The 20,848-nt window shown below is 43.7% G+C and overlaps 1 protein-coding gene across 2 annotated transcripts in view; it reads right to left on the bottom strand.

The window, feature by feature from the left end:
- The window catches only part of CTIF (cap binding complex dependent translation initiation factor), a 174,706-nt gene that overhangs the window by 98,302 nt on the left and 55,556 nt on the right, over positions 1-20,848 (bottom strand). For both annotated transcript variants that reach the window (XM_077283384.1, XM_077283393.1), the window contains one exon: positions 7,707-7,783. In XM_077283384.1, coding sequence (XP_077139499.1) covers positions 7,707-7,783 — 77 coding nt within the window. The remainder of the gene's footprint in view (positions 1-7,706; positions 7,784-20,848) is intronic.

Below are 20,848 nucleotides of genomic sequence, written 5' to 3'. Positions count from 1 at the left end.
ACGAGGAGTGACTCCTGCTCCGAAGTACTCAACGCATTCACATATTATATCAATCTGTATTGCATATGGCAGTCATCCAGGTGAGATGACCCATTTCTAGGTCAGAGCCACATTTCCTCTGACAACTAAATCTCTGCTAGGCTCAAGGTTGACGAACACAACTGGCAAGTAGGAATAAGCGGACCTGTGGATGGTCGCGTTCAACCAAAAGTTAGTCCAAAGTAACTCTACGCAAACCCCACCGAAGTGAATGGGGACCAGAACTTTGTCCCGGAACTCTGAGCACTAGAACAGACTGTCAGGAGAAGTCATTATTCGGGATTCAGGAACGGACACTAGGGTTCTGGTACAAACCTACTGGTAAGACCTGATAGGACTGTCGACACGTCTACTGCATTGTCTCAAAGCTGCCTGGCCTGAGCGAAGACGCTGCGTGAGATTCATCTCTGCTACATCTATCTACAAATGGATGACCGCTACCCAAGATCTTGCTGAATTTTACCTAAAAAAAACATGGTGCTGGCCCAACTCATGCTCAAACCCAGCGCCCAATGGTTTGTACCTTGCGTTCCAACTACACTGGAGATGGCAAAAGCCAGACGAACGGGGTCATGTTACTAGTAATTCCATAATAAGCCCCGCGCATTGCAACAAACAGAACAGAAATGCAAAAATAAAAAATAAAAAAAAAGTGATTATTATAATTGCCAAGAAAAAAAACAAACAAACCCCACAAAAAACAGATAGACAGCATTGTGCTTCAGGACACATGGCCTGGCGTGGAACGTCCATCGTTACAATGTATTTATACGGCTCTTACATGTTCCACAGCGTCCTGTATAATTTGGGGAAGGAAATGAAAAACAGACTATTTTCCGTGGTTTTAAGTCTATAATTTCTAAAAAGCTTTCCATGAAGCGGAGAGGGAGGTGGCGTCAAGGGACCGGGCGAATGTCACTGCACTGAGGACACAATGTGGCAGATATACTCATTCTAATAATTAGCGTAAACGTGCGCCAAATTTATCACAGTGGATAAAAATGCTGCATCCTGCACTTTTGTCCAACTTTACATATCCTTGGTACGTAATGATGCACGTTAAAGCAGATCTGGCACCAGACTTTACAATGTGAACTGCATTTATTGTTAACTCGATCTTAGTCTTGACGAGGCTGGTGTATTTACTATGCAAAAACACATTAGAATGGCTAGATTATCTGCTTTGAAAGTTTTCTTAAAACGAGCAGTTCAGTAAAGTTATCTTGTTGGTAGCCGGGTGAAGTACCACCCATGAGGTGCAGTGTTCCACCAATCAGGGTGAATACGTGAGTCACAGGCCACACCCACGAGCTGCTACATTGGAGAAAGCAGACTGTAACCAGGAACGCATCTACAAAGAACAGGAGAATTTCTTATTTTCTCTAGAATTACGAACATCGGCCAACCTCTTGTCATATTTCTACGAAAGATACAAGTAGCCAAACTACATCAACTGTACAACAAAAGGAGGCTCGTGACCTTGGATTCTCCATCACTTTGTTTTCCGACCTTGTAGCATTTGGAAGGTATGTGTCCTTGTATGTTTTACAATGAATAGGACTTCACATGTAATACGCGGACCCAGCTATAGAGACGGACCTCCTCCTACAGATATTCAGTACGGTCTGCTAGAAATGAGATATCAGAGGAATGTTAGGTACAAGTGTGGCCGCGAGAGACCCTGATGGGACACTAGTCTGATAAAATGTTCTAAGGGTCCCTTAAAAGATTTGTCGACCAGCTGTTTGGATCTTTATGGATCAGCTGTGATCTCTCACAGAGTAACTGCTTATTTTACTTACATGACCACCGCAGGAGAAATTAAGGTGCTATCAATAAAGGTGCTTGCCGGGTCCTCCAAGGATAGAGAGTTAGAGACACTTAGTAGCTGATCTTCCCACATCCTAGGTGCAGTATCTTCAGTCCAAGCGTGAACCGACAAAACATTAAATTGCACTCGGATCAATGTTATTCTATGGGGCTGTAAACATTTCAGATTTTTTCCTTGAACATAGTATTCCCAAGGAAAAAATTTCAACATGCCCTATTTGCGAGATCGCACTTGGTCATGCAAGTCCATTAGCCCATGGAACGGAAAAAAAATAAAAACTTGGACTGCACTGAGATGTCATGGACTGATAGAATAGAAAACACTCCGACCACGGCTGTGGGGTACACCAGGGGCGATGGCATGTGCACCAGGGGCTGACTCCGACCATGGCTGTGGGGTACACCAGGGGCGAGGGCATGTGCACCAGGGGCTGACTCCGACCACGGCTGTGGGGTACACCAGGGGCGAGGGCATGTGCACCAGGGGCTGACTCCGACCACGGCTGTGGGGTACACCAGGGGCGAGGGCATGTGCACCAGGGGCTGACTCCGACCACGGCTGTGGGGTACACCAGGGGCGAGGGCATGTGCACCAGGGGCTGACTCCGACTACGGCTGTGGGGTACACCAGGGGCGAGGGCATGTGCACCAGGGGCTGACTCCGACCACGGCTGTGGGGTACACCAGGGGCGAGGGCATGTGCACCAGGGGCTGACTCCGACCACGGCTGTGGGGTACACCAGGGGCGAGGGCATGTGCACCAGGGGCTGACTCCGACCACGGCTGTGGGGTACACCAGGGGCGAGGGCATGTGCACCAGGGGCTGACTCCAACCACAGCTGTGGGGTACACCAGGGGCGAGGGCATGTGCACCAGGGGCTGACTCCGACCACAGCTGTGGGGTACACCAGGGGCGAGGGCATGTGCACCAGGGGCTGACTCCGACTACGGCTGTGGGGTACACCAGGGGCGAGGGCATGTGCACCAGGGGCTGACTCCGACCACGGCTGTGGGGTACACCAGGGGCGAGGGCATGTGCACCAGGGGCTGACTCCGACCACGGCTGTGGGGTACACCAGGGGCTGACTCCGACCACGGCTGTGGGGTACACCAGGGGCGAGGGCATGTGCACCAGGGGCTGACTCCGACCACGGCTGTGGGGTACACCAGGGGCAAAAGCATGTGCACCAGGGGCTGACTCCGACCACGGCTGTGGGGTACACCAGGGGCGAGGGCATGTGCACCAGGGGCTGACTCCGACCACAGCTGTGGGGTACACCAGGGGCGAGGGCATGTGCACCAGGGGCTGACTCCGACTACAGCTGTGGGGTACACCAGGGGCGAGGGCATGTGCACCAGGGGCTGACTCAGACCACGGCTGTGGGGTACACCAGGGGCTGACTCCGACCACGGCTGTGGGGTACACCAGGGGCGAGGGCATGTGCACCAGGGGCTGACTCCGACCACGGCTGTGGGGTACACCAGGGGCTGACTCCGACCACGGCTGTGGGGTACACCAGGGGCGAAAGCATGTGCACCAGGGGCTGACTCAGACCACGGCTGTGGGGTACACCAGGGGCTGACTCCGACCACGGCTGTGGGGTACACCAGGGGCGAGGGCATGTGCACCAGGGGCTGACTCAGACCACGGCTGTGGGGTACACCAGGGGCTGACTCCGACCACGGCTGTGGGGTACACCAGGGGCGAGGGCATGTGCACCAGGGGCTGACTCAGACCACGGCTGTGGGGTACACCAGGGGCTGACTCCGACCACGGCTGTGGGGTACACCAGGGGCGAAAGCATGTGCACCAGGGGCTGACTCCGACCACGGCTGTGGGGTACACCAGGGGCGAGGGCATGTGCACCAGGGGCTGACTCCGACCATGGCTGTGGGGTACACCAGGGGCGAGGGCATGTGCACCAGGGGCTGACTCCGACCACAGCTGTGGGGTGCACCAGGGGCTGAGTCCGACCACACTCCGACCACCATAATCGACCAAACTAGAGTATTTGGTATGTGCTTTCTTAAAACCAGACATTTCTTCTAATTTCATGTAGAATATCTCATGAATGAGGGTCGGACCTCTGTCTGGTCACTTGTTCCTGGTACAGAGTTGACAATGATGTTACTCCTCAAGTAAGTCTATGGAAAAATGGTAAAGGCCCAGTGTACTCAGCCATTCTTTTATCTATCGCATAGGTCATTATAACAGGTCAGTAACTGGCATTGTAGACATAAAACAATGAAATGATTACATCATGGGGGCTTCCTAGCCATAGAGATTGTCTCGATTATTTAAGTGGTGGTGTCATTTTCTTAAATGGGTGTAGCTGCAAAGTGCTTGGAAAAAAACAACAACTTTGCAATTTACTAATAAATAATCCTCTCCGCTCTCAAAAATGGAGGAATTTTTAATCCAATGGTTTAGTGTTCATTGGAGAGGTTGCAGGCCACTTCTTCAGCCTGTCAGCGGTGGTCGGTAACTTAGGCAAGGAGCACTGCGCTTACAAGCTTTTTGCAAACGCTGCTCTGAAGTCGGCTTCAGAACCGCTGAGCTCTTTCGATGTTGCAGAAGCAAAAATACCTCCGTCTGCAGCAAAGGGGAAGCACAAAGCTTGGCCTAAAGGCACTGCCATGCCGCTGGCCTAAACTGTCAATCACCAGGATCGCACCGCCCCCAGCAATCAGGAAGCTGGGAGGCAGATGAGTGGTGCGCTCCCGATGATAGAATTTCAGAATTAACTATTTATGGCATGGTTTCAAAAAGCTGAAAATGGAGGTTTTATCAAACTTGGAAGAGGAAAGACGAAATCCTTCCGAATCCAAATGATTGATCACTCAATGCTTAAAAATGCAAAAACTATGCCCCGGTTCTTCTTAAGAATATCTCACCGATGAAGGATGAACCTTACAGCTTGCAGCCCGGCACAGTACACAGCGCGTGCACACACCAGACCTGTTTTGTGTCAGGCCGATGCATCTGCTCGGAAAACTTTGGGCACCCGTCCAAATCATGTGCAGAGAAGAATGGCTTTAAATGAGCGGCCTTTAATCATGAGAAGGAATAAAACAAGTTACGAGCACAAATTTGACATATAAAGGAGAAAAAGTTTCTCTTTATGGGAAGGAGACAGAATCTGGAGTAATTGAGAGCATGTGTGCGGACATAAAGGATGTACAGTGTTCTGCTGCGCGGCCATCCTCGCTCTGCGCTCACCGCCGGCTCCCTCTACAAGCTCAAAATGAAATCCATGCAAAATTTAATGGGAGGGAATCTTTCATCCCAAAACGTAGGAATTTGCGTTTGAATAAAAAAATAAAAAAAACAAAAGAATAAAGTCCGAAACAAACCATGCCGATTGAATTGTGGTTTATTTCATGTGAATTTAGCCCAAAGCCAGATCGTGTCATACTGGAAAACTGCAATTTTCTTATATACTGGGAAAAGCAGGAAGAAGGAGGAACGGATATTGCACCAACATATTCTGAAGCACTGTACAAAGACTGCGTCCCAGACCCCGGGAGCTGACAATCTAATAATGATATTGTCACCTTTGTGCTGCAGCCTTCATTGTGTTTGAGCTTAATGATTAAAGAGGCTAAAGAAAGTCTAAGGGTACCGTCACACATTGAAATTTCCATCGCTACGACGTTACGATTCGTGACGTTCTAGCGATATCGTTACGATATCGCTGTGTCTGACACGCTACTGCGATCAGACACCCTGCTGAGAATCGTACATCGTAGCAGATCGTTTGGAACTTTCTTTCGTCGCTTGATCACCCGCTGACATCGCTGGATCGTTGTGTGTGACAGCGATCCAGCGATGTGTTCGCTTGTAACCAGGGTAAACATCGGGTAACTAAGCGCAGGGCCGCGCTTAGTAACCCGATGTTTACCCTGGTTACAAGCGTAAACGTAAAAAAACAAACCGTACATACTCACCCGTCGGTGTCCTTCAGGTCCCTTGCCGTCTGCTTCCTGCTCTGAGTGCCGGCCGGAAAGTGAGAGCAGGATGGTGCTGCGCTCTGCTCTCACTGTACGGCTGCACTCAGAGCAGGAAGCAGACGGCAAGGGACCTGAAGGACACCGACGGGTGAGTATGCACGGTTTGTTTTTTTACGTTTACGCTTGTAACCAGGGTAAACATCGGGTTACTAAGCGCGGCCCTGCGCTTAGTTACCCGATGTTTACCCTGGTTACCCGGGGACTTCGGCATCGCTCCAGCGCCGTGATTGCAACGTGTGACCGCAGTCTACGACGCTGGAGCGATGATTATACGACGCTGCGACGTCACGAATCGTGCCGTCGCAGCGATGAAAATTTCAATGTGTGACGGTACCCTAAGAAGGGTTTGTCCACTTTTAGGGATAATTTGTTTTTTCCTTTCAATGAAAGTATTGGGGAAAAAAAAAATCGCTTTGCAACTTGGCTTTTTCAGACTTTCTTTGCACATTTAACTTTGATGTGGCCGGTGGTCATAAACTCAGCTCATTCTGCAGCCAGTGAAGGACAGCGCAACATGGAGGCTAAAAAAGGCAAATGATGCAAAAATTGTAATGAAACCGAAGTGCAAAAATGATTTTTAGCTCGTATTACTTGGATGTAAGTAAAATTCTCAAAAGGTGGACCATCCCTTTTAAAATGGCTTATTCAGGCTTACGATAATGACTTATTTTAAAGGTTTGACATTTTCAGTTCTGGTAGCGGTCAGATGTAAGAAGTAAACAGCTCCACTCACTGTGTAACGGCCATTACTGGGTACTGCAGCTCAGCGCCTATTTATGCACCGCTGAAACAGGGGGCTGAAGACCACTAATTAAATTGAGGGGCAGTTTGGAGCCGTCCGGGCAGGCGAGAGCCGTCCGGGCAGGTGAAAACCGTCCGGGCAGTTTGGAACCGTCCGGGCAGTTTGGAACCGTCCGGGCAGTTTGGAACCGTCCGGGCAGTTTGGAACCGTCCGGGCAGTTTGGAACCGTCCGGGCAGTTTGGAACCGTCCGGGCAGTTTGGAACCGTCCGGGCAGTTTGGAACCGTCCGGGCAGTTTGGAACAGTTACTGTTGCTACTTCTGTGGAACTGATGGAAGTAGGTTCGGGGGGAAGGGGGGGTGAGGAGGTCCCTGCACACTAATTCCAACCAATCAGGACAGACGGCACCAGAATGGTGGAGACACGCCCCGCACAGGAAAAATGGTACCGCCCAGTTGTCAATATAGTCATGAAAGTTCAGGAGGAATAACAGAAGAACAGAGCAACCTAGAGTTCTAAGGAAAATGTCTTCAGCATTTGTATTTTGAGGACTGCAAGCATTTACCAAAACAGACATGTCAGAAAGGCTGACAGGTTCTCCTTAAAGGGGTCAAATGAGAATAGAAAAAACATGGTTGCTTTTTCAAAAAAACCACAGCACTTGATGATGGGCTGTATCATGTCTTGTACTGTAGTTTGGCCTTATTTACTTGAGTTATATACCAGACTACAAGAGTGGTGCTAGCACAATACAACCAGGTTCTTCTAAATATCCTTGCAAGTTCATCTCTAAATCTTCAAATCAAGGGTTTGAGTGCAAAGGTGAGGGAAGGGACAAAGACAACAAAAAAAAAATGGACAAAAAAAAAAAAAGATGAGAGAAAAAAAGAAAGAGAAAGAAAGAAAAAGAAAGAAAGAAAGAAAGAGAGAAAGAGAGAGAAAAAAAGAAAGAAAGAAAGAAAGAAAGAAAGAAAGAAAGAAAGAAAGAAAGAAAGAAAGAAAGAAAGAGAAAGAAAAAGAAAGTGAAGGAAAAAGAAAATCAAGAAAAAAAGAAAAGCCAGGTTATATAGTGCTTGTGTTCTTACCTTCGGTCGTTTCTTTTCCTTCGGAATAACTTTTTGGTGTGCGCTATCTCGGCCTCGTGGGGCAGTGGGTGATATCCCTGGGGGTAAACAAAAAACAAACAAAAAACAGAACATGGAGTGATTTTGCTTTAGTAAACCACTGCTGACATAACCGCATCGAGCGGCTCAGGGCAATCACTTTTGGACGGCAGTTCTTTGACAACCGCTCCGCAGACTGACACGAGTTGTCAGTTTTCCAGGGTGCACAGCCGGCTTTGCAGAAAACCGCTACATAGTGAAGTCTGTCACAATGGCAGAATGTCCTCATTTTAATAGAAAAATGAATGAGACACAATGAACCTTTCAAGGACAAGAAAACATGACTCCGAGAGCCCGAAGCTCGGTCCCGGGAGTCTCTGTGTGCGGTCGTGTCTTTGGATGGTCTCCATACAGCTCAGTGTCTCTTACATGCAGCTTCCAGCGTTGTTGTTCTGCTATTTGCAGGGCTGGCATTGCTGTCACCTAAGTCAGACTGCAGCAGGTTCGCATTGAGGCTCTACACAGTACTGACTTTAGGGCGGTGAATAGTTATGCACACTGAAGTTTTCACTTATTTTGTCCTATTTGTTATTTGCTTCACAGTTGTAGGCATGTTCTTTACATTAACCTATGTGAACCCTAAAAAAAACCAAAATCCATTTTGTGAGGAAGCAAAACACAAAAAATGGTAAGGGGGGTTTGAATACTTTTACAAGCCACTGTAGGTTTGTTTTTTTTCATTTACTTAGTGTAAAGGCTGCTGTTCACCTGAATCCAGCCTGGTTTTTAATTTGTACCTGCTGCTCACCATGCCCGAGATATGGCCCCTCTCTTCTCTGCATATAAATCTAATCTTTTTTTGCCAACTGGGTGTGGTCTCAACAAAGACACCCTTGAAGGAGAGCTGCTGACTACACCCACTTAGTTAGAGACTAGCATCACATTCATACGGCCATATCTCTGGAAGAGAGGAGCATGAACAAAAGAAAAAGTACACCAATATCAGGAGAAGGGCAGCATTTATGACATGTAAAAATATGACATTTTTGGAAGTGATTGGTCCTCTTTAAAGAAGGTTTTCAAAGCTGCTAGATTGCGCTCATAAAGTATAATGCCAACAAAAGTGTCCCCCAAATACAGAATGATACCCCCACAGCACAGTATGATGACCCTACAGTACAACCCCCCTTCTCAAACCCACGGCAAAGTATGGCAACCTCAACCACAACTGGGATCCCCGCACAGCCTTCCACACAGTATTATGGGCCTCATATAACCCCCATACAGTATAATGCCCTCATATAATCTCCCATATAGCATAATGGACCCAACATAATCCCTTATACAGTATAATGGGCCCCACACAGCCCTCAACACAGTATTATGGGCCTCATATAATCCCCCATACAGTATAATGCCCTCATAATCCCCCGTACAGTATAATGGACCCAACGTAATCCCCTATACAGTATAATGGGCCCCACACAGCCCTCCACACAGTATTATTACTATATTGAGACAGCGGCTTCTTTATCCAGAATACAGTAACAGTATGTGCACACGTATTCGAAGCATTTTTTTAAGCGCAATTTTGTCACACAAAAACTGCAACATTTCCTAAACAAAAAAGAATGAGATTTCTGAAATTTGATGAACATTGCTTACTTTTTCCTGCCAAGAGAAACGTTTTTGGTTCATAGATGTCTGCAGCAAATACTAAATGTATACATATACAGGTGTATGGGGGGATGGCACAGAGACCCGCATAGTACCGTGACAAATTGCAAAAAATTAATTCCAACTGGTTCCAACTTGTTTGTCGCGGGTGCGGTAACTTGTGAGTTGCAATGGAATCCCATTGACTTGCATTATGCAACAAGTGTCATCGCCAAAGTTGCTGCAAAGCCCCAGCCTAAGCGTCCCGAACCTCGAAACAGACGCACATCCAAAGACGTAGATTTTCTTGGTGACGCAGCTCTGGAGGTGTAAGGAGTGGAACACTTTCGAACAGGAAGGAGGGGCAGCGGTAAGGTCAAAATTGCCAAAGTGGGGAGAGTCGGAGGATTTTCTTTACGCAGGAGATTAGTATTCGCCTTATTAGGACAGCAGTGTAATGAGAACACAAAGTGGAAGAACAAACATTAAAAACACTTTTTTCTTAAAGAAACAGATCCCATATTACCGTCTCCTGTAGAAGGGTCTCTGGGCGAGGTTTCGTTTCGCTCTCGCCCGTTGCGTACTGACCTTTTCACCCTCCGCCCCAATTGCAAAAATCCTATTTGCCTTTTTTTTTTTTTCTTTCTCCCTCCCTCTGGAGATGTTCCGAGCTAATGAAAAAGCAATTATGCTGAAGACTTTCTAGCAGAGCTCAATGTTTTACAGATCATCCGGTGATACAAAAGAGCCGTCAAATGAAGAAAAGCAACACTTCCAACATGAAAGCGTCTGCTTCTACTTACAACAAAGGCCCTTGGATGCGGTACAGAAACAGCTCATTAAAGAGGCTTATTGCAAGATTCGGCCTTCCCTAGCCATACTCATTTCTTTAACAACCTTTTTCCCACAAGCATACAGAAAATAAAAAAAAAAAGTAATAATATAGGAAAAATAAATAAATAAATATGGTGCCTTAAAAGAGGTTTTCCGCTTGGACATTTCCTAGGAACGCCAATTCAGGAAGATCGGTGCCTTAAGAATGAGCGAAAGAAGCAGCTTCTTAATATTCACAGGGAAATCTCACTTAAAGGTGACCTTTAAAAAAAAAAAAAGGACACCAGCCACGCATAAGATCATTGGACGTGACGACTAAGTTGACGTAATGCGTGGTTGATTTGTCGGGGAAATTATCTACGGCTTTGTCCCCGATTTCACCATCAAATCCACGACTGTTACATTTAGATTTTGCAGCGGATTGCCAATAGAGCCTTTTAAAGGGATTTTTACTTTAAGAAAACGGACCCCGAACTCTTTAATACACATATAATAAACAAACAAACAGGGCAGGTACTCGCTATTCGGGCTCTAGCTGCAGAGGAGATGCCACGACTACAGCGCGGATCACCGCTGCAGGCAATCAATGCTGGAGTAGACAAAATCAACCAGCTCAGTGATCGTCTGCAGCGGTGATATGCGCTGTAGTCATGACATCATTGCTACAGGCAAAAGAGACACGAGAGCAGCGGTGGAGAGCCAAGTTCAATTTCACCATCGTCTCATTGTTTCAATTAATTTAATAAATAAATTAAAAAGAATTCTATTTGTGCCTGGAAACCATCAGCAAGCTGTTAATACAACAATTAATTATACTTTATGTCTCGTATTGTGAGCATAATATGGCATAAATAACATCACTTCCCCCCCCCCCCCCCCCCCTTATATCCCTCCCCCCAAAAAAGAAGAATTAGCACTTTTTTTACTGGCAGGAAACAAAAAGAATTCTGCTCCTGGAGACCATCAACAAGCTGTTGATTTATTAGTCATTCCTCTATTGTGTTTCATCTTGTGAGAGCAGTATGGTGTGGTATAGACAACATCACTACCCAAAGGAAAGAAAGTTATTAGTCTTCACTGGCAGAAAACAAAGAATTTGGTTCCTGCCTAGAAACCATCAACAAGTTGTTGCTAAAGCATCATTTAACTTTGGATTAGGACTTATCTTGTGACTGTGCTGAGGCTTAAACCCGTCCCTCCCGCAACCCCAAAATTATATATATATATATATATATATATATATATATATATATATATATATATTTATTAATAATAATAATAATAATTATTATTGCTCCTTTTTACTAGCAGAAAATAAAAAGAAATTTGTTACTGGAAACAGCCAACAAGCTGTTTTTAATGCATCAGTTAATAATAATATATTATTATTATTATTATTATGTCTCATCTTGTGAGTGTAATGTGGCATAGACAAAATAACTACCCACACAAAATAATAATAATAATAGTTATTGCTCTTCATTGACAGAAGACACAGAATTCTGTTCCTGCCTGGAAACCATCAACAAGCTGCTGTTAACGTATAAATTAATTCTATTTTAGGTCTCCTTTTTCAGTGTAGCGTGGCATACCCAACAATACAAAAAAAAAAAAAAAAAAAGAAAGCAAAAACTTTTTTTTTTTTTTTTTTTTTAATTTTGAACCGGAAGAAAACAAAAATAAAATTGTGTTCCTGCTTGGAAACCATCAGCAAGCGGTTATTAATGTATCATTTAGTTTTAGATTATGTTTCACTGTTAAAATTAAACAAAGAAAAGCTACAAAATGCAAAATAGTAAATGTTTATATGAAAAGTTGAAAAAAAAAAAAAAATCCAAGCACAAAGTGTTCCTGGTGAACGCCATCCATGGAGTAGCGTGGATTTGTATGGAGAGGTACATACAATGAGTCACGCTTCCGAAACCTGGCAATAGAAAGCTGAAAGATCCGAGTAATTGAGGAAGTTCAACTGTGATTGTATTTGTTCCAGCTGCATATACATTAACTCTTAGGGCCACAGCTGGGAGCCGAGCGTCTGTACGGAGGGGATGCACAGGAGAAACACCCTCCTCCCTGACATCCAGCAATCCTCTACAAAGCTCAGTAAAGAGAAAAATACATTTCATAGGTTCTGAGGTTCCTCCATTATCAGAGAGTTTCAGAATTTCTCATTATGTTTTTTTTCGGACACAATATTTATTAGATTTTTTACAAGTTTAATGAGTTTGTGTTATCATCATTTACATGGACCATAAGGATCTGTGACATGTTCACTGCTGTGCGGAGCTCATTGTACAATGAAGAGGAGGAGGTGAGCTGTGACATCAGCTATTGTGTATGGTGGATCCTGTGTTATCTACTGTATATAGAGGTTATCAGTCATTGTACAGGAGGAGGAGGTGAGCTGTGACATCACCTATTGTGGATGGTGGATCCTGTGTTATCTACTGTATATAGAGGTGTCATCAGTCATTGTACAGGAGGAGGAGGTGAGCTGTGATATCGCCTATTGTGAATGGTGGATCCTGTGTTATCTACTGTATATAGAGGTGTTATCAGTCATTGTACAGGAGGAGGAGGTGAGCTGTGACATCACCTATTGCGTATGGTGGATCCTGTGTTATCTACTGTATATAGAGGTGTTATCAGTCATTGTACAGGAGGAGGAGGTGAGCTGTGATATCGCCTATTGTGAATGGTGGATCCTGTGTTATCTACTGTATATAGAGGTGTTATCAGTCATTGTACAGGAGGAGGAGGTGAGCTGTGATATCTATTGCGTATGGTGGATCCTGTGTTATCTACTGTATATAGAGGTGTTATCAGTCATTGTACAAGAGGAGGTGAGCTGTGACATCATCTATTGTGAATGGTGGATCATGTGTTATCTACTGTATATAGAGGTTATCAGTCATTGTACAGGAGGAGGTGAGCTGTGATAACACCTATTGTGAATGATGGATCCTGTGATATTATTATTATTTATAATTATAGCGCCATTTATTCCATGGCGCTTTACATGTGAGGAGGGGTATACATGATAAAAACAAGTACAATAATCTTGAACAATACAAGTCACAACTGGTACGGGAGGAGAAAGGACCCTGCCCGCGAGGGCTCACAATCTACAATCTACTGTATATAGAGGTTATCAGTCATTGTACAGGAGGAGGAGGTGAGCTGTGACATCACCTATTGTGAATGGTGGATCCTGTGTTATCTACAGTATATGGAGGTGTTATCAGTCATTGTACAGGAGGAGGAGGAGGTGAGCTGTGACATCACCTATTGTGAATGGTGGATCCTGTGCTTTCAGTCATTGTACAGGAGGAGGAGGTGAGCTGTGACATTCCCTATTGTGAATGGTGGATCCTGTGTTATCTACTGTATATAGAGGTCTTATCAGTCATTGTACAGGAGGAGGAGATGAGATGAGCTGTGACATAACCTATTGTGGATGGTGGATCCTGTGTTATCTACTGTATATAGAGGTGTTGTCAGTCATTGTACAGGAGGAGGAGGTGGTGAGCTGTGATATCACCTATTGTGAATGGTGGATCCTGTGTTATCTACTGTATATAGAGGTGTTATCAGTCATTGTACAGGAGGAGGAGGTGAGCTGTGACATCACCTATTGTGAATGGTGGATCCTGTATTATCTACTGTATATGGGGGTGTCATCAGTCATTGTACAGGAGGAAGAGGAGGTAAGCTGTGACATGACATATTGTGAATGGTGGATCCTGTGTTATCTACTGTATATAGAGGTGTTATCAGTTATTGTAATTGAATCTGTGAACTGGAGATGCGGAATAGTCTTATGTACCGATCCGAACCAGAAGTGTCAAACTATTTTGAGGCTCAGTTTGAATACTGCAATATTTCAGGATTTTAATAGACATTGACAGAGAAAATAAAATAAAAATGTTTTAGATAACATTTGTGCGGCAGGAGCCTGACACATATTTGCCATCAGAGAAACAACAGGAAGCGACAGAACGTTTCCAATATGGAGGATCTCATACCAGTTGCTGGAGGGGCAAGGTTTCTTTTTGCTGGAGTGCTCCTTATAATGGGCGAGTGTAACGTTAGGGGTAAGCTCTTACACCTCAGGGTGGTCCCAGCACCTGTCACTGAGAAGTGCAGCTAGGCACTGACACCATAGACCTGCACAGTGGCCGGACAATGGCAGGAAGAGGGTGGACAAGGGAGTGTCACACGGCTGACCCCAGCATTGTTCCCAGTCCTGCAGCCAGCTTCCTCGCCACGCGCTTCCTCGCCACGCGCTGCCTCTCCGGCTAAAAGTCACATCGGCCGAGCGGAGAGTCATTCATAAATACCTGCAGCTCATCACGTACACCGGCTCTCTGCTAAAAAGGAAATCTAACAAAGAAACGTTTTTATGTCTTTATTAATTGTTCCAAAAAGTAGAACTTGGCAAATTATCTGAGGTGGCCAGAAATTCCAGACTTCTGAAACAAAGTGGAAAAATGGGGGCAGGCGCAGGTCAAAGGAATGAAGATATTACACGTAACTTAAAAATAGGCATTAAATACCGTACAGGCACGAAGACTCCGAGTCCTCCACTCAATATCTGCAGATTGTGGAAAGGCAAATGATCCATGATAAAAAGTATAAAAGATCGTAGAATTCCTTGATCACTGGATGTAATTTCAATACACATGTACACACTTATACTATATACCCCTTCATATAGAAAACAGCTTCAAATCACACTCTGCCCATTATCCCGCAACATGCAGGAGGCTCCAGGAATAGGAGAAGACCTCCCGGACTACAGAAAGAGCAATCAACTACCCCACACACTGCCGAAAGCACCCGATACCAATGAGTCTGGAAATATGTAGAACAGGGGAGTGGGGAGGCAGAGCAAGGGCAGCGGGGAGGCAGAGCAAGGGCAGCGGGGAGGCAGAGCAAGGGCAGCGGGGAGGCAGAGCAAGGGCAGCGGGGAGGCAGAGCAAGGGCAGCGGGGAGGCAGAGCAAGGGCAGCGGGGAGGCAGAGCAAGGGCAGCGGGGAGGCAGAGCAAGGGCAGCGGGGAGGCAGAGCAAGGGCAGCGGGGAGGCAGAGCAAGGGCAGCGGGGAGGCAGAGCAAGGGCAGCGGGGAGGCAGAGCAAGGGCAGCGGGGAGGCAGAGCAAGGGCAGCGGAGAGCAGGGACTGGACATGGAACGCATTGCATCAAAAGGGGTAGTGATTACTGCATATCTCCTCCTGGCAGTACGCTTTTCTAAACTGAACACCGTAAAAAAACAAAACAAAAAAACACAAAGCACATTACACATTATTGTTGATGGTCAGATCTATCATTTTCAGGAGGGCCGGCCAACTATATGATGTGCATGGCGGCTTTCCTACTGTCCCCAGTAGGGAGAAAAGGATTGGGCATGTTGAATTGCACTGCCCAATCCCTTTTTGCTCTCTGGTGGTGTTTGAGGTGTCAGTAAACTGCTTACTCCACTCTCCCCATTGAAAATGTATGCATGCTCATCTGAGCAGAGCGTGCACATGTAGGAATAAAAGGGGAGAAGGGATCATTAGATGGCTCGTACAATGGCCTTCTCATCGTATTTAATACAGTTGCGTGCAAGCTCTATGCTATGGAGCTTGTAAGCGCTGCTCTGAAGCTGGCTGGATCACGGAGTCAGTGGACCTGAGGCCAATCTGCCACCACAATTAGGAAAAGCATCACAGCCATGCCGTCAGCCTGAAATCATCTGAAGCACGCCGCTACTGGACATGGAAGCTGAGAGACAGACGAGCCCGAGTTAACCCCTTATAGTGGAAAGAAAACTTCAATAGGATATTGAATGGAGAACTTTGTTTGTCAATCAATCATGCACAATCATGAAGGCGGTAATATGACGGCTTTGGGGCCCGTTGAGGGCTGAATGACTTGCCTAATCTGCTGTAACACAAGTGTAGCGATTGCATGCAGCAACCAGTAGAGGGAGCTCACGGTATACCAATTTATACAGAAATTCTACATTGATTAGCTCCCTCTAGTGGTGGCTGAAGATAGTCAGAATTTTGCAATTCACTTACATAAAATTGTAGCTTTGTGAATCCAAAAACTGTAGACCCTATAATGACATATGACAAAGCCAGGCTAAAGAGGAACTGCAATAAAGCATTAGTGCATTCAGTGCAGATCTCAATGGCAGCTACTTTGATCTATGAATTTTGTGAAGAATAAATTCACCCAGAAAAAAATGTATCACAGCAGAAACATGTGTTGCTTGTCGTGTCTGATTAGCGCTGCCCATGGGCACGTACTACAGGCATCGCACCGACCCTCAGGGGCTAGCGGCAGACCAAAGCCGATGCAGGGACCCCCTCTATCCGGCGTCCCATGATGAGGATCCGTGCTCACATTTACTAGGTCACGTTCTAAATTCAACCTTTTACCTGGCGGCGGCGGCAGCAGACAGGAAGCCGGCGGTGTAAAGAAATCCTAGTCTCTTACATTGTGACTATTAATAAACCAGGGAGGAAATGCTGCGAGGGGACGGCGAGGACTTTCCTAGCAATGGCAGGCACTCTCAAGGAGCAGGAAATGCTCCGCTGCATTATTTCCTCTGGCCGCCTAGGATTGTTTGATTCCATTGAAAAAATAAAGGTTTCTCAGGATAGATAAAACTCGGGATTTATTTCCCATAGACACAAACATGGAGGGGAGGAGGGGAGAGGGGTCTGCGGGCGCCACCGACAATGGGAAGCAGAGAGAAGCAGATATGGAGCTCCCCTGTCACTGAGGACGGCCAGGGAACAGTCTGGGAAAAAGAAACAATAACACATTAAGGGGAAGGCTTTCTTCAATGGAGACGGAATTAAACTCAGAGCGGGGAAGTATAATGCAACTGTAACGTGCACAAGTCGCCTTGGCGCTCAGGAAGGAGGCGGCACATGAAAAAATACCGCTACTAGACAGCGAGCAGCAGATAATATGCCCGTCCACATGAAGGTCTTATTCTTGTACATAGGGGCAGTATTATAGTAGTTATATTCTTGCACATAGGTGGCAGTATTATAGTAGTTATATTCTTGTACATAGGAGCAGTATTATAGTAGTTATATTCTTGTACATAGGAGCAGTATTATAGTAGTTATATTCTTGTACATAGGAGCAGTATTATAGTAGTTATATTCTTGTACATAGGGGGCAGTATTATAGTAGTTATACTCTTGTACATAGGAGCAGTATTATAGTAGTTATATTCTTGTACATAAGGGCAGTATTATAGTAGTTATATTCTTGTACATAGGGGCAGTATTATAGTAGTTATATTCTTGTACATGGGGCAGTATTATAGTAGTTATATTCTTGTACATAGGAGCAGTATTATAGTAGTTATATTCTTGTACATAGGGGGCAGTATTATAGTAGTTATACTCTTGTACATAGGAGCAGTATTATAGTAGTTATATTCTTGTACATAAGGGCAGTATTATAGTAGTTATATTCTTGTACATAGGGGCAGTATTATAGTAGTTATATTCCTGTACATAGGGGCAGTATTATAGTAGTTATATTCTTGCACATAAGGGCAGTATTATAGTAGTTATATTCTTGTACATAGGGGCAGTACTGTAGTAGTTATATTCTTGTACATGAGGCAGTATTATAGTAGTTATATTCTTGTACATAGGAGCAGTATTATAGTAGTTATATTCTTATACATAGGGAGCAGTATTATAGTAGATATATTCTTGTACATAGGGGCAGTATTATAGTAGTTATATTCTTGTACATAGGGGCAGTATTATAGTAGATATATTCTTGTACATAGGGGCAGTATTATAGTAGATATATTCTTGTACATAGGGGCAGTATTATAGTAGATATATTCTTGTACATAGGGAGCAGTATTATAGTAGTTATATTCTTGTACATAGGGGCAGTATTATAGTAGTTATATTCCTGTATATAGGAGCAGTATTATAGTAGTTATATTCTTGTACATAGGGAGCAGTATTATAGTAGTTATATTCTTGTACATAGGGGGCAGTATTATAGTAGTTATATTCTTGTACATAGGGGCAGTATTATAGTAGTTATATTCTTGTACATAGGGGCAGTATTATAGTAGTTATATTCTTATACATAGGGAGCAGTATTATAGTAGATATATTCTTGTACATAGGAGCAGTATTATAGTAGTTATATTCCTGTATATAGGAGCAGTATTATAGTAGTTATATTCTTGTACATAGGAGCAGTATTATAGTAGTTATATTCTTATACATAGGGGCAGTATTATAGTAGTTATATTCTTGTACATAGGAGCAGTATTATAGTAGTTATATTCTTGTACATAGGGGCAGTATTATAGTATATTCTTGTACATAGGAGCAGTATTATAGTAGTTATATTCCTGTATATAGGAGCAGTATTATAGTAGTTATATTCTTGTGCATAGGGGCAGTATTATAGTAGTTATATTCTTATACATAGGGGCAGTATTATAGTAGTTATATTCTTGTACATAGGGGCAGTATTATAGTAGATATATTCTTGTACATAGGGGCAGTATTATAGTATATTCTTGTACATAGGAGCAGTATTATAGTAGTTATATTCCTGTATATAGGGGGCAGTATTATAGTAGTAATATTCTTGTACATAGGAGCAGTATTATAGTAGTTATAGTCTTGTACATAGGGGCAGTATTATAGTAGTTATATTCTTGTACATAGGGGCAGTATTATAGTAGTTATATTCCTGTACATAGGAGCAGTATTATAGTAGTTGTATTCTTGTACATAGGGGCAGTATTATAGTAGTTATATTCTTGTACATAGGAGCAGTATTATAGTAGTTATATTCTTGTACATAGGAGCAGTATTATAGTAGTTATATTCTTGTACATAGGAGCAGTATTATAGTAGTTATATTCTTGTACATAGGGGCAGCATTATAGTAGTTGTATTCTTGTACATAGGGGCAGTATTATAGTAGTTATATTCTTGTACATAGGGGCAGTATTATAGTAGTTATATTCTTGTACATAGGAGGCAGTATTATAGTAGTTATATTCCTGTACATAGGAGCAGTATTATAGTAGTTATATTCTTGTACATAGGAGCAGTATTATAGTAGTTATATTCTTGTACATGGGGCAGTATTATAGTAGTTATATTCTTGTACATAGGAGCAGTATTATAGTAGTTATATTCTTGTACATGGGGCAGTATTATAGTAGTTATATTCTTGTACATAGGAGCAGTATTATAGTAGTTATATTCTTGTACATGGGGCAGTATTATAGTAGTTATATTCTTGTACATAGGAGCAGTATTATAGTCGTTATATTCTTGTACATAGGAGAAGTATTATAGTAGTTATATTCTTGCACATAGGGGCAGTATTATAGTAGTTTTATTCTTGTACATAGGGGCAGTATTATAGTAGTTATATTCTTGCACATAGGGGCAGTATTATAGTAGTTTTATTCTTGTACATAGGGGGCAGTATTATAGTAGTTATATTCTTGTACATAGGGGCAGTATTATAGTAGTTATATTCTTGTACATGGGGCAGTATTATAGTAGTTATATTCTTGTACATAGGAGCAGTATTATAGTCGTTATATTCTTGTACATAGGGGCAGTATTATAGTAGTTATATTCTTGAAGAAGGCAGTATAATTATTACATATACATTCTTCTAGTCACTGCAGTAATAGTTATTTTCTTGTTAATAAGGAACAGTAGATTTTTTTTAGCACAAGAGAAAATAAACCTGGAATCTCTGATCCATCAGAAACCTGACAGAACATGGGGACTTTTTTATTTTTATGGAAATTTATTTTCATAGGAACTGAAACCGTGACAACTTCGGAAAGCAGAATAGTTCCCAGTTCGCCCAGTCCCAGGGACATCAGAGCCTCCTCCCAGGTTCTTCCCAGCAATGCTCCAGTGTCTCGGGGCTGATCAGCTGAAGTGTACTGGAGCCTTGAATAAACATTTCACACACTTTAGTGTCTTCAGAGGTTTGCAGAAGTGTTTCCTGTCTACTGATACACTGAGCATACAATACATGTCAATCAAGGGTCACTTCCACTGCTGTGAGCCCACCTAGAAAACTCCCAGAGTGAGGAGCCAGGTCACTGATCTACTAGAGGTGCTGATCTCACATCAGAGACCTCACAATGGAAAGCAGCACTGTCAAAATGCAAAACACCAAAGAGCACATTGCTAGTGACATAGCAAGTAAAAAATAAAAATATATATATTTATTGCAATGCTATTATGGAAATTAGTGCTTCTTTTTCCTCTTATGAGCAATTTCTCCTCCTCCCATCAACTCATGGGTGCACGATATTTTTGTTCCAAAGCCTGCATTGCCATACTGAACCAATCCCAATGGCCACAAAACATTTAAAGGGGTATTTACATGAATACGTCACCAGAACCACCATCAGTACATTAATACATCACCAGAAAAGAGTTTTGAGTATTTGAGGATGTTTTGGAGAGATTCTGCTTAAAAAAAAAAAAAAAAAAGTGTGAACATGCTAACTTTTGGAGCAGAAACTCGCCAAATCCACCCAACCGTCTAAAAACTCTAAGTTTTGAGGATTTTTTAAGGAAACTCGTCACTAGCAAAAACACTAT

Source organism: Ranitomeya variabilis, chromosome 1, assembly GCF_051348905.1.
Source record: "Ranitomeya variabilis isolate aRanVar5 chromosome 1, aRanVar5.hap1, whole genome shotgun sequence".
Taxonomy (NCBI): domain Eukaryota; kingdom Metazoa; phylum Chordata; class Amphibia; order Anura; family Dendrobatidae; genus Ranitomeya; species Ranitomeya variabilis.
Note: the sequence above shows the minus strand (reverse complement) of the source record. Positions and strands in the feature narration are given on the sequence as shown.